This window comes from Ursus maritimus, unplaced genomic scaffold (genome assembly GCF_017311325.1).
Source record: "Ursus maritimus isolate PB19 unplaced genomic scaffold, ASM1731132v1 scaffold_25, whole genome shotgun sequence".
Classification (NCBI taxonomy): Eukaryota; Metazoa; Chordata; class Mammalia; order Carnivora; family Ursidae; genus Ursus; species Ursus maritimus.
The window spans coordinates 12027224-12043178 of NW_024425008.1; the positions used below are offsets into that span (position 1 = coordinate 12027224).

Sequence of the window (15955 nt, forward strand, 5' to 3'; positions counted from 1 at the left end):
TGTGCTGACACTTCTGTGTCAGCTGGGATAGAATTCTAAACCCACATTTCAGTTTGAACAGAAGTAACCTTCAGAAGGTATCTGTCATTTTCCTCTGAGCCGTAGAACTCTTTCTCCAGCTTTGGAGAAGTTTATTTATGCATCTTTATCCAGTTCTCGCCTCTGAAAATGGCTGCGTGGCTAGACAAGCATGCAGGTCTTCAGCAGAACCCAAAACGATGTCCCTAAGGCCTAGAATTGAAGGATTTATTTCATTCATATGATCCCAGGTGTCTGTCAAGCTAAGTAAGGAATTAATCCTTCTTGTCATGGATTCTTAGAATTGACTTCCCCTCAGTCTCAAAGTAAGGAGAACTTCTCCCTCTCCGTCAAGTGCTGTAAGACTGCTCCTCTGGAAAACCAGTGGACTCTGGGGCACCTGGGTGGCTCAGTCGTTGAGCGTCTGCCTTCGGCTCAGGGCGTGATCCCGGGGTCCTGGGATTGAGCCCCACGTCAGGCTTCTCCGCTGGGAGCCTGCTTCTTCCTCTCCCACTCCCCCTGCTTGTGTTCCCTCTCTCGCTGGCTGTGTGTCTCTCTGTCAAATAAATAAATAAAACCTTAAAAAAGAAAACCAGTGAACTCCATGCCCTCTTCTGCTCACATTACTTGGCAGAATATCTTGAAAAGGCCCCGGCGCTGATGAAACCAGTAAGATTCACAGCAGTACACAAGACTTCTGTGAGGATCGCTCATAAAGCATTTGAAGCCACTGCGTGCCGATGTGGACATTAGAGTCACGCTAAAGCAGGAAGCGCAGTCTCTGAAGTAGCAAAGCCAGATGTGTGGCCAGACATCCATTTTAGGGGCTCCATCAGAGCAAGAAATACTGTTTACTTTTTGTGGCCAAAAGAGTTTTCACCATTGGTCGCCTGTCCAGTTTGCAAAAGATGCTTTCAAACTTGGCATTCTTTAACGACATCAGCACGCGCATAACGAACGAAAGCCCTGTGTTGGCTGCGCTCGAAGGTAGGCAAGCATTCACCTGCTTACAAATCGAAAGGATGTAATGCTGGCATCAGTTCTGGTTTTAGTGGCCCCTCTTAAACTACTGGAAGACATGTGGGTGGTTCTGCGGTGGATGGTGCTGTTCAGCAGAAGGACTGCTTTACTCTCTCCCTGTACGAGTCTGCAAACCAGCTTACCCAGGGAGGGGGGCTTGTGTACAGGCTCTCCGATAGGGACTGTGTTTTCTTCCCCCCTGCAGTGTGATAAGCAGCCTTATGGGCGCTTCAAAAAACAAGGCCGTCTGGAGGCAACTATGTTTTAGTTAGGCAGCCTACTCATAAGATCCTGTTTGTCTGAAATATTTGTTATTTGGAACGTTACAAGGCACTTCTTGAATTTTGTTGACAAAAGCATTTTTGGCACTTACTATGTGATAAAAGTACTTACTGTAGCTTTAGTTAATCATGGCAATTATAAAAGTAAAAACAGAAGATTTGTAAGCTTTATCACACTTTTTCCCTTGACATTTTTTGATAAATGAGAAAGTAATTGTATTGGCAGGATATATGTAGACTTTAGCTTATGTTACTGGCAAGCTTCTGGATATCATCACATGGCAAAGAAGATGACTATTATTTGACAGATAGTGTATAATGTAGCAATAGGATGGTTTTATATTACTTGACACATCCATTGTCATCCTATGCTATCTCATTTATGTGGAGAGTATAATACGACATATTCTTAAAGTAACAGGAAAGAAATCAAAGAAAAAATGTTTAGAACTCACAGAGCACATCAGTGGAACCTCCTAGTGGTGAGAAGTCTCAAAATCATTTACTTTAAGATTGGTTTAAGGAATGAGGACATTTTGCATAGGTGAGATGGCATGATAGTGTTTTTAAATATTTAAAAAAATTATAGAAGAAGGGTAATATTCTTTTTTGTAAGTCCAGAGGGTGTAGAAGGACCAACAGATAAATATTATAAAAAGGCCTGTTTCCACTCAATATAGGGAACATTTTCTAATATTTCCATCTCTCCTCTCCATCAATAAAATGGGCCACTTTGCAAGACTTTCTCCTCTTAGAAGTTAATAGCGCTATGTCCATTCCACCAATAAAACCCCTAACCTCTATTGTCACTTTCGTTTAATGTCTACTCCTCTATTTGCCTATGAGGTCATTCACTGAAGGGAGGCAGATGGAGCATAGCTCAGAGTGTGGGTGCAAGGCTAAGTGGGCAGGTGTGTCCTTCTTGCTTCAGTTTCGTCATCTGTGAACTGGAGGTAGTCCTCCCCACGTCCTTACAGGGATGCTATAAGACTGGAATGAGTCAGTGTACCTCTAAAGCGCCTGACAAGTACTCATGTCGGGTGCTAACATCCTGCACTGGTCAGCACTTATGCTGGAAGACTAGCACGGATAAGCCAAACACCATCTTCCAGCGATGAATCCTGTAGGAGGATTTTCTTTGTTGGAGAGGATATATGGGTAATATAATTTCTAAGGAGCATTCTGGAGATGGGACTCTCAGAGAACAGGAATTCAGGGCAGGTGCCATGTGTGTGTAGGGAACACAAAAGCCCCGTACTTGTGGAGGACTTCACTTTCTCCTGCGTTTATATAATGGCTGACTCTGTGGAAGATACAGCACATTTCATTAGAATATTTTCCAGCTTCATTTCAGTGGTTCTGAATAGATCAACTTTTTCATTTTTATACTTCAGTTTAATTTGTTAGGTTCTGAAAGTTGTCTTTTTCTTTTTTTGGTTCACTTTACCTCATTAAAGATCTCCGTCTATAATTATTTTATTTACAGTGAGATAAGACACAAACCTTTTGTGAACTTTCTCTGTATTCCACAATGTGTTCAGTATGTTTATGGTAGTGATTTTACTAAAACCCAGAGCATCCGATTTCTAGTATTTGCAAAGAATCATTTTTTACAATTCATTTTCGGTTGAGAGTGTGGTTCTCTGAGCTTGAATCAGTTCTGCCACTTCTTACTCAAGTCTTTTGGCCTGTTCCTTATGTTCCTTGAACCCATTTCCTCATCTGTGAAATGGAATTACTAAAAGTACCACCTTCATTGGCCGTTCTGAGGATTAAGTGAACCAATATGTGGAATATGTTTAGCACAGAGCCTGGCATAGACAAGTTCCTTAGGAAGTGTTGGTTTTCCTCCTCCTCAGGAGTATCGCAGCCTTCCACTGATCCGTATGTCTGTGTATATCATCTGTTGCTACTAATTTACTTCCTGAAGGACTGACCTGAATAACACAGAGGGTACAAGAGCCCCTCCCTTAAAGCTCTCTCACAGTAGTGAGTGGATCCGAACAGAGTTACGTGCTAACTACTGTGAAGATGTGGGCAGAGTGCAAGGAAGCACTGGTCTGGGTCAGAACTCAGACTGGCTCCAGAATGGTCTGACTAGTCTTGAACTTCAAAAGTGGGACTGGGCTTACCCATCCCGGAATGTGTTTACAAGGGAAGAGAATTCACACGCTCTAGAGATGAATTGGGGACCTAGCCCTTCCCTCTCATAGTGGTGTTCCTACCCTTCCTCCTCCCTCCTCCTTGTACCCCTTCCAGCCCTTTCCCCCTTTCTCTAGGGAAATCGATGCAGATACCTGCTGTGCCCAAGATGCACCCTGCTCTTCCAGTTCCTCCACTTGGGGGAGTGGCGCCACTCACAGGATTTGCCCAGCTGAGCCCTTAGGGAACACTTGGCCAGGCTGACCCACTGAGCCATGACTTACTGCCCAGAGATGTAAAGGGGATTCATCAGGATTGCGGACAATTTAGGGCATTTTAATATTTTTTTAAATCTGAAGATCTCTTTTGTTTAAAAATGGCAGCTTACGTTCCTTTTAGATTTTTCCGTAAGTATAAGAGGGAGACTTGAGGTGCTTGATTTAAATGTATGAGATTCTTATTAAGAACTGTTTTCATTGGTTTACATCAACAGGAACACCTGGAGATTTTATCTGCTGTCTAAAATGTCCTAGTTGTTCCAGAATTGGATTGTGGTTAATTGACCATAAGAACAGCTAGTTTCCTACAGCTAAAAATATTGAGAGAATACCAGTAAAATATAACTTTGTTAGCGTGGTTAGATATGTAAATACCAAGGTTTAGACCTAGAAATATATTTGGCATACAATCAAAGAAATCTATGAAAGAGCTATTTTTTAAAGATTTTATTTATTTGAGAGAGAGAGAGAACATGACAGAGAGAACGTGCACGAGTGGGGTGGGGAGACACAGAGTGAGAAGCAGGGTTCCTGCTGAGCAGGGAGCCCGACGAGGACGTGGAGCCCCATCCCAGGACCCTCAGATCATGACCTGAGCCAAAGGCAGACGCTTAACCGACTGAGCCACCCAGCCATCTCTATGAAAGAACTATTTGAAACAGCAATGAAGATACTTTTTCATTCAAAGATTGTTTGTTGTGCATTGTAACTTTCAACTTCCAATAAATTACCGTCGTATGTGGTATTTTAATTGTTTTTATTTTTTCTTCTCATTTTCAGCTTATGGAAAAGTATTTCTGGTTCGTAAAATCAGCGGTCACGACGCTGGCAAGCTGTACGCCATGAAAGTCTTGAAAAAGGCCACAATAGTGCAAAAGGCCAAAACCACAGAGCACACAAGGACCGAGCGGCAAGTCCTGGAGCACATCAGGCAGTCGCCATTCTTGGTGACCTTGCACTACGCTTTCCAGACAGAAACCAAACTTCATCTCATTTTAGGTAAGTGTCCATCGTCGGTAGACTTCTAACGAGAATGCTTTTTCTTGGGTCTTGAGTTGCAACGAACTCAAAGGGCAGCGTAATTCAGACTTAGAAGAAATGAAGTGTTTTGACCTTCATTCCTCTCTTTGTGGTGACAATTCATCCTGACTTGCTCTGGATTGGGGACCTCCCAACCCGAAGGAATTTCTATTTTTCTATTCCACGTTCCTTTATTAATCTTAAGAAATACTTGGGTCATTAGGAGTGTCTGCTTCCCCGGGCAGCATGCTCCCACGTAAATGTGAGGCGCTGAAAGGGGAAGTGGGCCGCAGTTTCTGCTTTAGGAGTTCTCAGGAACATCCAGTTTTGGACAGACAAAGGGATGTTTATGGAAATCAGCAACTGAGAAAAATAAAAAAGAAAGACTTGTATTCTTGGAGGTGCTTTGCATTTGTGGTGATAAACATGCATTTAAATGAGATGCCCACCAATCAGTCAATGGATCGCTCCCATTTCTACCCACAAGCACTTTCTGAATCCTTTCCTTTCCCAAATAGAGTTGGACCATCGTCTATGAACTTTGAAATTGTCCTCTGTTACATGTTGCCAGATTGCTTTGCAGAGAAGTTGCACCATTTTCTGTTCCTGCTAATAGTAAATGGTGGTACTGCTAATATTGCACTCTGTCATCAAGGACTATTTCATTTGTTGCAGTTTTAGTCCCATTCTTGTGATAATTTGCATTGACGTATTACAATCTCCTAGTTATCAAACTGTTCTGAGGATTATATGAGCTAGAATTTCACGTAGTGCTCTGTAAGCATTAGCTATTTCTTGAGTGCCTACAGTATGCCAGCACTATGCTAAGTATTATCCACGGTAATCACTAATCCTCACAACAGTGTTGCTAGAGTCCCCCCATTAGCGATGTTGAAGGTTCTAGAAGCTCTGTTTCCTGAAGTTACATATCTTGTGTAAATTTGAGAATGAAGGTTGGAACTTAGGTCTGACTGATTTCAAAGTCCGCCAAACAGTGCTGTCTAGATTCTTTGATCATTGGTAGTACAAACAGGTTCTTAAATGTATTTGGCAATTTTGTTGAGTGCATTTTGGAAATTATACTTTTGTTAATGATGCCTAAAATTGCATTCACTTTTTGAGTCATGAAGTTACACTTCAGGCTCGGTTTGCAATGCTTAACATCAGCTAATAGTCCTGAATCTCTTACACAGAGAGACCACACCCTCCCCTGCCCTGTCACAGTCCCCATGAATGTCATCGTCTGTCTGTTGTTCCTACGAGTCAGTATCATTTGACTCTTCTTTCTGCCTCCTGTGTGCATCTGCTCAGCTGTGTTATTTACTCATTCGTAAATATGTATTCCTGGAGTATTTTTACCTAGTTGTCAGGGACAGAGCATTTTAATACAATGGTTTCAGATATTCCAGCAGCAGAACTCTTACCCCAAGTGAAAACACAAACGTTCAAATGGAAAAGAAACAGAAATGACTACCACTGCCCGCATCTGAGCTCAAGGGCACAAAGCCCTACCAGTTTATTTTCCTAAAAGAATTTCCAGGGAAGCTTTAGGAAGTCCATGAAGACTGGTTGAGAAATAATTACCTTATTATTATTTTTTTTACTTCTAAATTTTTTTATTAGTTAGAAATTAAGTAACTTAAAATACTAACGCATGCCATTCTCTGCTGCTAGAGACACAAAGGGGCAGATGGTTCTGGAGTAATTATTGTGATCCCTTCAGTTAGACATACTTTAAAATTATGTAAACAGAACCAAGCAGAGCAATTTATCAAAGTGGAAATTAACAATACATAAATGCAAAACATCATGAAGATATTTTAAAGAAATTTGTGTTTCCATTTCTAGTTAAATTTATTCTACTTCTATCTGTAAATACATCTTAAACAAGCTTTCACTAGTTATTTCTCTTTTTTTTTAAGATTTTGGTTTTTTTTATAATATTTTTTTATTTTATTTAGTCACCATACAGTACATCCTTGGTTTTTGATGTTAAGTTCCATGATTCATTAGTTGCATATAACACCCAGTGCACCATGCAATACGTGCCCTCCTTACTACCCATCACCAGCCTATCCCATTCCTCCACCCCCCTCCCCTCCGAAGCCCTCAGTTTGTTTCTCAGAGTCCATAGTCTCTCGTGCTTCATTCCCCCTTCTGATTAACCCCCCTTTCTTTATCCTTTTCTTCTTCTACCAATCTTCCTAGTTCTTATGTTCCATAGATGATAGAAACCATGTGATAATTGTCTTTCTCTGCTTGACTTATTTCCCTTAGCATTATCTCCTCCAGTGCCGTCCATGTTGCAGCAAATGTTGAGAAATCGTTCTTTTTGATAGCTGAGTAATATTCCATTGTACATATGGACCACAGCTTCTTAATCCAGTCATCTGTTGAAGGGTATCTCGGCTTCTTCCACGATTTAGCTATTGTGGACAATGCTGCTATGAACATTGGGGTGCATATGGCCCTTCTCTTCACTATGTCTATATCTTTGGGGTAAATACCCAGTAGTGCAATGGCTGGATCATAGGGTAGCTCAATTTTTAACTTTTTAAGCGACCTCCACACTGTTTTCCAGAGTGGCTGTACCAACTTGCATTCCCACCAACAATGTAGGAGGGATCCCCTTTCTCCACATCCTCTCCAACAATTGTTGTTTCTTGCCTTGTCAATTTTTGCCATTCTAACTGGCGTAAGGTGGTATCTCAGTGTGGTTTTAATTTGAATAGACACTTTTCCAACGAAGACATACAAATGGCTAACGGACACATGAAAAAATGTTCAAAATCATTAGCCATCAGGGAAATTCAAATCAAAACCACACTGAGAAATAATTACCTTATTTAAGCTTCTCCCTTTACAGTGAACCAGCTCACAAAAGTTAATCATGTGCCTAAGATCGTACAAATGGTATAAGCCAGAAGTAGCAAGAACCCACCCTCCCAGACTGCACCATCACACAACAGCTCTTCTCTCCCCTCTCCTCCCTCTTTTTCCGGTTCTCTTATCGTAACCCTACTCAATCTTTTTTTTTTCTCTTTTTACTGCTTATTGTAAATAGTGTAGTTTTTGTAAATCATGTTTTTAATTTAAAAGTAGAGGAATGGAATATTTTGTATTTGATTAAAAAACAATAGTCTTCTGTAGTGTTGCTTTTTAGCCGTTGGTTCTCCATTAATTTTGCTCTTTGTCAGTGGCACATAAATAAACAGTTGCAGAACAAAACAGGAAAACCTGTTTCTCATGGCAGCTCAAGAGTAGAATGTGGACTAGAATAGCACATCGGCTCCCTCGTGAGTGAGGCAGTGCTTTTGGAAAGCATGCCCTCTACTTCCTCTCTGCATAGGCGTATTTAACATAATTTCTCTTTGTGCGTGTTTATAGTTGTTATGCGACTTTAAAGACAAAACTTGTCAGAATCTTAGAACAAGACTTAATTATTAACTGTCTTTACGATTCAGTTTGCAGTGCTTAGAATGCACAGTAGGTCAATTCTCCAAATACCGTGCTGTACACGTAGCCCTTGTGTGAGTCTACTCGAGCTCCCGTAACGAAACACCACACACTGGGTGGCTGAAAAAAGCAGGCATTTATTTCCTCACAGTTCTGGTGGCTGGAAGTCCCCAATCGAGGTGCGGCAGTGTTGGTTTCCCCTGAGGGCCATAAGGAAGTATCTGCTCCAGGCCTGCTCCCTGGCTGGCACTTGGCCTCCCTCTTGCTGCCTCTTCACACGGCCCTCCCTCTGTGCCCTGGTGGGGCTTTTTGTGTTCAGTCATCCTCTAAGAAGGATACCAGTCAGATTGGATTAGGGTCCACCCCTGATGGCCTCATTTTATAAAAGTTACTTAATTACCCAGTGTTCAAATACAGTCACATTCTGAGGTACTGGGGGTGAGGGCTTCAATGTATTAATTTGGGGGTAGGGTGGGGACACAATTCAGCCCATAACTGTCTCTAAAGTTTATTGATTAACTGACTTTATCCAGTTTTGTGTACTGTTAGAGGTCGATAGCAAGAATTTTCATGTGGAGCTCTTCAGAGACCCAGCTGACCTTTTTGTCTGAAGAATAAGTAAACATTATAGATCTTTTTAAGTAATATATTTTAAAAACTATTTATTACTACAAAAGCACCTATATGCATATAGAAAATATGGAAAAGCAAAAATCAGAAAAACATTTTCACTACTTAGCGTTTACCTCATTCTGCAGCACTTGGCACTTACTTAGTATATATCCTTCTAGATCTTTTTGTCTGTGTGTCTGCCTGCATGTATGTTTTGTTTGTAACCAGTGTTTTTTTTCAGTTAATGGTGTCTGCCTTTCCTGGTTAATAAACTTTCATTTCATTTAATACCCAGTGGTACCAGTTATTTATTGCTCATAATAAACCACTCAACAATTTAGATGCTTAAACAATGATGTATTTTCCCTTATTTTTGTGGGTTGGCTGGCAGATCTCTGCTGGTTTGGCCCGGGCTTGCTCATGGGGTGCTCAGCTAGCTGGAGAGTGGGCTGGGCTTGAAGCGCCAAGATGGTTTTGCTCTCATGTCTGGAAGCTGGTGCTGGCTGTTGTGTGGGGCACCTCTTATCCTGCAGCGCAGTAGATCAGCTTCTTCGAAGCATGGCGGCCTCAGGGCAGCTCATGCAAGGCTGCCAAGAGGGCAAGGTAGAGGCTACAAGGCCTCCCAGGGCTAGGCTCTGGATCTCACACAGCCTCACCTCTGCCACAAGACCGGCCCAGAATCAGTGGTAGAGAAATAGACTTTGCTGTTGTTGTTGTTGTTTTTAGCTTTTATTTTTTTAGTTACGGTATAATGGACATACAGCATTATATTAGTCTTAGGTATATAATGTAATGATTTGATATTTGTATATATTATAGAATAATTACCAAAGTAAATCTAGTTAATGTCCCTCATCACACATAGTTACAGAATTTTGTTGTTGTGATGAGAACTTTGAAGATTTAACCTCTTAGCAAGTTTCAAATATGCCATACAGTGTTATTAACTATAGTTGCCGTGCTGTACATTACATCTCCATGACTTACTTATCTTCTTTCTGACTTATCTTATAACTGAATGTTTGTACCTTTTGACTTCCTTCACCCATGTTGCCTACGTCCCCCCCACCTCTGTCTCTGGCAACCACCTAACTGTTTTCTTATACTTATTAGCTTGGTTTTTTTGTTTGCTTTTTGTTTCTTTTTAGGGATTCCACATATAAGTAAGATCATATGATATTCATCTTTGTCTAATTTATTTCACTTAGTGTAATGCCCTCAGGGTCCGTCCATGTTGTCACAAATGACACAATTTCATTCTTTTTTATGACTGAATGGTACTCCATCATGTATACATGTACCACATTTTCTTTATCCATTCATTCGTTGATGGGCACTTAGGTTGTTTCTGTATCTTGGCTATTGTAAATAATGCTGCAGTAAACATGGGGGTGCATGTATCTTCTTGAGTTAGTGTTTCTGTTTTCTTCAGGTAAATACCCAGAAGTAGAGTTGCTGGATCCTATGGTACTTCTATTTTTTTATTTTTTTAAAAGATCTTATTTTTAAGTAAGCTCTATACCCAACATGGGGCCCAGGGTCACAACTCCAAGATCAAGAGCTGCATGCTGTACTGAATGAGCCTGCCACATGCCCCTCTCTTTTCAGTTTTTCAAGGAACCTCCATACTGTCTTCCAGAGTGGCTGCACCAGTTTGCAGTCCCACCAGCAGCGCACAAGGGTTCCCTTTTCTCCACATCCGTGCCAAAGACTTCGCCTCCTGATGAGAGGACTACAAGTAATTCGTGGCTATCTACCACACAGGTCCATGGTCACTTTTCATTAATTGTCAGATAGTATCCTTCACAGCTGATGTGTCCAAACCGTGATCCAGTCCAGGAACATGCACTTGGTGTCATGTCCTTGACGTTTCTTAATCTGGAGCATTCCCTTTTTTATATTGGTCTGAGAAAATATCTTGTAGTATCTGTTAGCTCATCCCTCTTTCTACTGAATTCCAGTAGTTGGGAAGTTAGATCTCATCTTGATAGATTGACATTAAATGTTTTAGCTGGAATAAATCATAGGTGATATTGCATGTTTTGCATTGAATCACATCAGGAGAAACCCATTATCTGGTTGTTAGTAATGCTGAGACTGAATTACAAAGATGACAGTCTGCTCTCTTTATAACAGGACTATGTTTTTTCCTTAAAGTGAAAATAACTTCTGTGATGTTTTGACATTTTATGGTTTTAACAATTAACACTCAATAATTACTTGCTTCAACCAACTATTTAATTATGAGTTGCAAAATGGTGATTTTCTAAATCTATCATTTCTTCTGTATTTATTGGCTGGCATTCTTTGGTTAAATATGGCTTTTTTTGGTCATTCCTTGGTTACCCTGAGATACAGTTTCTAATGGAAAGGGAAGAAGCATTCCCTTTGCCTGTCAGTATTCAAAGTAAGAAGTTAAAAAGCTTAACTCAAATGGGGTGTATTTCAGGGTCCCTGATACCAGCTCCCATCCGTCATAACCAGAGGTAGCTTGCTCTGCTTACTCTTCTGACCACTCTTTTTTTCACTTAGCAGTGTATCCTAGAGCTCACGCGGCCCAAGTTCATGAAGACCATCTTGGTCTTTTTTATCCCTTCATAGTTTGCCATTCTGTTCCAAAGTGTGCGCGGCCAGCTAGTTCTCTTAGAAAGGGGACGGCTGTTTCTAATCCTCTATTTTGTTGCTTCAGGTATAACTTGCATGTCATTTCCCACTTGCCTAGGAAGAAACTGTACTTGATTCCTGGAAGGAGATTACTAGATCTGTATTTCGCACGTACCCTTCCATAGGAGTTGTACCATTTTACACTCCTGCCAGCATCGTATTCGAGTGCCGTTTCTCCCACTGGCATCGTCAGACTTGAGATGCTCACCTGTCTCCTAGGTGAGGAGTGGCGGCTCCGTGTAGAGCTAAAGCGTATTTTTCTTCTTGGTGAGGGTGAACATCTTCGCTTATGCTTAAAAGGTAATCTTTTTTTCCTGAGAATTCTTTATTTGCACCCTTTGGCCATTTTGTTCTTAATTTTCGAGGAGCTCTTAGAATAACCATTTGCAATATGCATTATAAAAATTTCCCTGCTTTCCATTTGTCTCTTGACTTTATGATGTTTCTACCATGTAAAACATTTAAATTTACGTGTAGTGGAATTTATTTTAGAACTATTTTTATGGCTTATGGATTTTCAGTCATAAGCCATAAAAGATCTTCTCAACTTTAAGGTTGTAAAGGAATTTACCAATGTCTTTTTCCACTGCTTGTATAGTTTTATTTTTTGCATAGAGTATTTTGATACGTAGGGACATAAAATAGAATCCAACCTCATCTTTTTCGAATGGCTCCTAGTTCTCCCAGCACCATTTAGTAAAAAGTCCAAGTTTACACTGACTTGAGTCTCTGCCTTTCCCGTATTTTAAATTCTCATATACATTAGGGTCCGTTTCTTGATTCTTTGTTGTGTTTGGTTTGTTGAATCATCTGCCATAATCACACTATTTTAGTTTATCAGAGTTCTACAGTGTGCTTTAATACCTGGCAAGGCTAGTCCCCTTTGTCTTTTATTGCTCTCATTTTTCAGAACTTTTTGGGGGCCCATCATATTTGTTTATTTTTTAACAAGAACTTTAAAATCAAATTGTCTAGTTCTGGGGTGGGGGGAGCTTGTTAGGTTGTTTTCATTGGGATTGTTTTGATTTGATTTGATTTTTTGAGAGAGAGAGAGTGTGCATGTGCAAGGCGAGGTGGGTGGAGGGAGGGGGAGAGAGAGAATTAAGCAGGCTCCATGGCCAGCAGAGTCCAGTGTAGGGCTCAGTCTCACGACCCTGAGATCACAACCCGAGTTGAAAGCAAGGGTCCAGTGCTTTACCATCTGAGCCACCCAGGCACCCTGGGATTATTTTAAATTTTAAAAAATTTAAGGAGGGGTACCTGGGTGGTGCACTCGGTTAAGCATTGGACTCTTGGTTTTGGCCTCAGGTGGTGATCTCAGGGTCATGAGATCAAGCCGTGTGTTGGGCTCCACGCTCAGCACAGAGTCTACTTGAGAATCTCTCTCCCTCTGCCCCTCCCACTCATGCTCTCTCTTTCTCTCTCAAATAAATAAATCTTTAAAAAAATTTAGGGAGAATTGATATTTTTATGATACTGGTTATTCCTGTTTTAAAAACATAGTTAAATCTCATATGTTGAAATCTACTTCTGAGACCTTCAGGAGTATTTTGTCATTTTCCTCCTACCCAAATTGCTTAAGTTAATTTTAGATATTCTGTCATGTGTTGCTGTTGTACATAGGGTCTTCTCTTCCACCATATCTTCTAGCTGAGAGCTGACAGTCTTTTTTTTTTTTTTTTAAAGATTTTATTTATTCGACAGAGATAGAGACAGCCAGCGAGAGAGGGAACACAAGCAGGGGGAGTGGGAGAGGAAGAAGCAGGCTCACAGCAGAGGAGCCTGACGTGGGGCTCGATCCCATAACGCCGGGATCACGCCCTGAGCCTAAGGCAGACGCCCAACCGCTGTGCCACCTAGGCGCCCCCGAGAGCTGACAGTCTTTGTACGTTAATTTTATACCCTGCTGTCTCACTGCATTTTCTCACCCTCCCGCAGCACTTGGGTCCCACCCTGTTCTTTTTCAGCCTGCCCACAGCATGCTGCTTGGTTTTGTCTCTCAGTTTTGCTGAAGGAACAGGTTATGGAGGTTTACAATCGTTCTTGATGTTTTTTAGGATGTTTTGGGAGCAGACGTGGAGATTCACATCTAGGTTGCTACCACACTTCTCCTAGGAATCATGGCTCACTGGGGATTTCTTGACCAGTCTTGTTCCCTTGGGATAACATTTGCCTGATTGGCACAAGCTTCTCCAAATGATACGATTATTATAATGTCAGTATTATCTTGACAGATACTTGTCTTTGACATTTGCCGGCTATGGAGTATAGTAGTCCTCTCAGAACTGAGTATGTACGACTGTTTCCTACAACACACTTTCTTTAGTGGCTGTTAGCTCCATTCATTTCTGTTGTTTCTCTGGTCTTCTGGGGCTCAGGTGTGGTGACTAGACTTGTCCTCCCAGCTGTAATTTGTTGACTGATCCTGTGAACCCGTCTGTTATAAGTCACATTTCTGGCTGTTTTTTAAAAAAATCATTAATATCTTCTTAGGCTCTGTTGTAGTTTATATCTAATGGCATCATATGGATTGATTGTATTTTCTCCTTTATATATTTTTTTAGCCTCTCCAAATCTTATAACATGCAGACCATAGTTCCTTTTAATAACTTTTTCTATACCTTTGTCTGTATGGTTACAACAAGAAATATACAAATATTTTCATCTGTTCTCTTTCTCTCTGTCTCTCTGTATCTCTTAAAATTCGTATTTGTTTTAACTAACCGTGGGAGGGACTTCTATGTGGAAAATAATCTATAAAAACAATTTTTCTTTTGGTGTTCTCTGATCTGTTAGCAGTAATTTTGTCAAAACACCAGCTGATTTATGACTGTGTACACTACCAGATTTATTGGTAGAATTAAGACACTAAAGAAGACAGCAAAGAAGCAAATCACAAAGGGTTTTATAAAGGTGATGCCAAGGAGAATTGTTAGCAACAAATGCCGCCCCAGCCTTGTAGACAGTTCTGTCTCTGCGAGTCATCCTTTCGATATGAATTAAAGGTATTTGAAGCATTAAAGTTTCACTTTTGAGTATTAATATCATCTCAAAATTTACAACATGAGGATGTTGCTGAGATGGTAAGAGTTGGGAGTGGATCATGATACATTGCAGTCAGTGGTATGTAACAAAACAGACAGTAACTGAAGGGGTATCCTTGCTTTGAAGTAAATATGACTGATTCACAACAGTGGTAGAAATATCTTAGAACTTTATCACGATTTTGATACTCTGGAATGCATTCGCAAGGAGGTGTGCTATTAGAATGTTGAGCTAAAACCAAAAGAAAAAAAATATAAGATGACTTTGGCACGATATTAAAAAGAAATTATTTTCAGGTGTGTATGGTACCTCGCGTTAAGACTGTAATTGAGATACCAGACAAGAGGAGGCACAATCGAGGGATTTGGGTGGTCTGCAGGAGGAAGAGTAGGTGAAAACGAGAACCCTAATGTGTAGCAGTTAATGTATTTGAGGCCAGTCTGAAGGAAGAGAAAAATTTGTAGGAAAAAAAAAAATTAAAAGAAGGCCAAGTAATAGTGTGTGGTGGGAGTAGGAGGGGAGGGCAGATGATGGGACTAAAAGCAGTTAGCTCTTTGGAATTTGCCACCATAAGAGGAAACATGAAAGAGAAATGCTAAATAAGAGAATTTGCGGGGCGCCTGGGTGGCTCAGTCGTTGAGTGTCTGCCTTCGGCTCAGGGCGTGATCCCGGCGTTCTGGGACCGAGCCCCACATCAGGCTCCTCTGCTATGAGCCTGCTTCTTCCTCTCCCACTCCCCCTGCTTGTGTTCCCTCTCTCGCTGGCTGTCTCTATCTCTGTCAAATGAATAAATAAAATCTTAAATAAATAAATAAGAGAATTTGAGATTAAAAAGGTTAGAGGGATGCCTGGGTGGCTCAGTCGGTTAAGCATCCAACTCCTGATTTCAGCTTAGGTCATGATCTCAGGGTCTTGGGATGGAGCTCTGTGCTGGGCATGGAGTCTGCTTAAGATTCTCTCTTCTTCTCCCTCTGCCCCTCCTACTTGTTATCCCTCTCTTTCTCTCTCTCAAAACAAATAAATAAATCTTAAAAAAAAAAAAAAAGTTTAGGTGACTAGAAGTCAGAGTATTCCTGGAAATAAGTAGGTCTTTGGAGAGTGAAAGCAGAACTAGAGGATCTGTCTTTGAAAAGAGGAGGTGTAGGATTTCACCCTTCTTTTTGTCTGTCTGTTCTGCTTCCCCTCCTGCCAGCTCATTTCCATGAGATTGCATAAACAAAACATAGCCTTAAGAAGTTAACCCAGCTCTTTCCATGGTTGTCTTTTTACATCCTCAGTGGAAAGTAGTGCTGTGTAGGTCATCTCTGTAATCTTCGGTAACATTTGAGGACTCATCCAACTCAGTATCTTGGATGGATTTCAGTTCTCCACCTGTTAATAGAAGCACATAAACTAAGAACAGCGGAGAGTTTTCTGGGT

General features: G+C 40.9%; 1 protein-coding gene across 2 annotated transcripts in view; it reads left to right on the plus strand.

Moving 5' to 3' along the window:
- RPS6KA5 (ribosomal protein S6 kinase A5) overlaps positions 1-15955 on the plus strand; it is a 178833-nt gene that overhangs the window by 70822 nt on the left and 92056 nt on the right. For both annotated transcript variants that reach the window (XM_040641535.1, XM_040641536.1), the window contains exon 3: positions 4520-4738. In XM_040641535.1, the coding sequence (XP_040497469.1) occupies positions 4520-4738 (219 nt within the window). The remainder of the gene's footprint in view (positions 1-4519; positions 4739-15955) is intronic.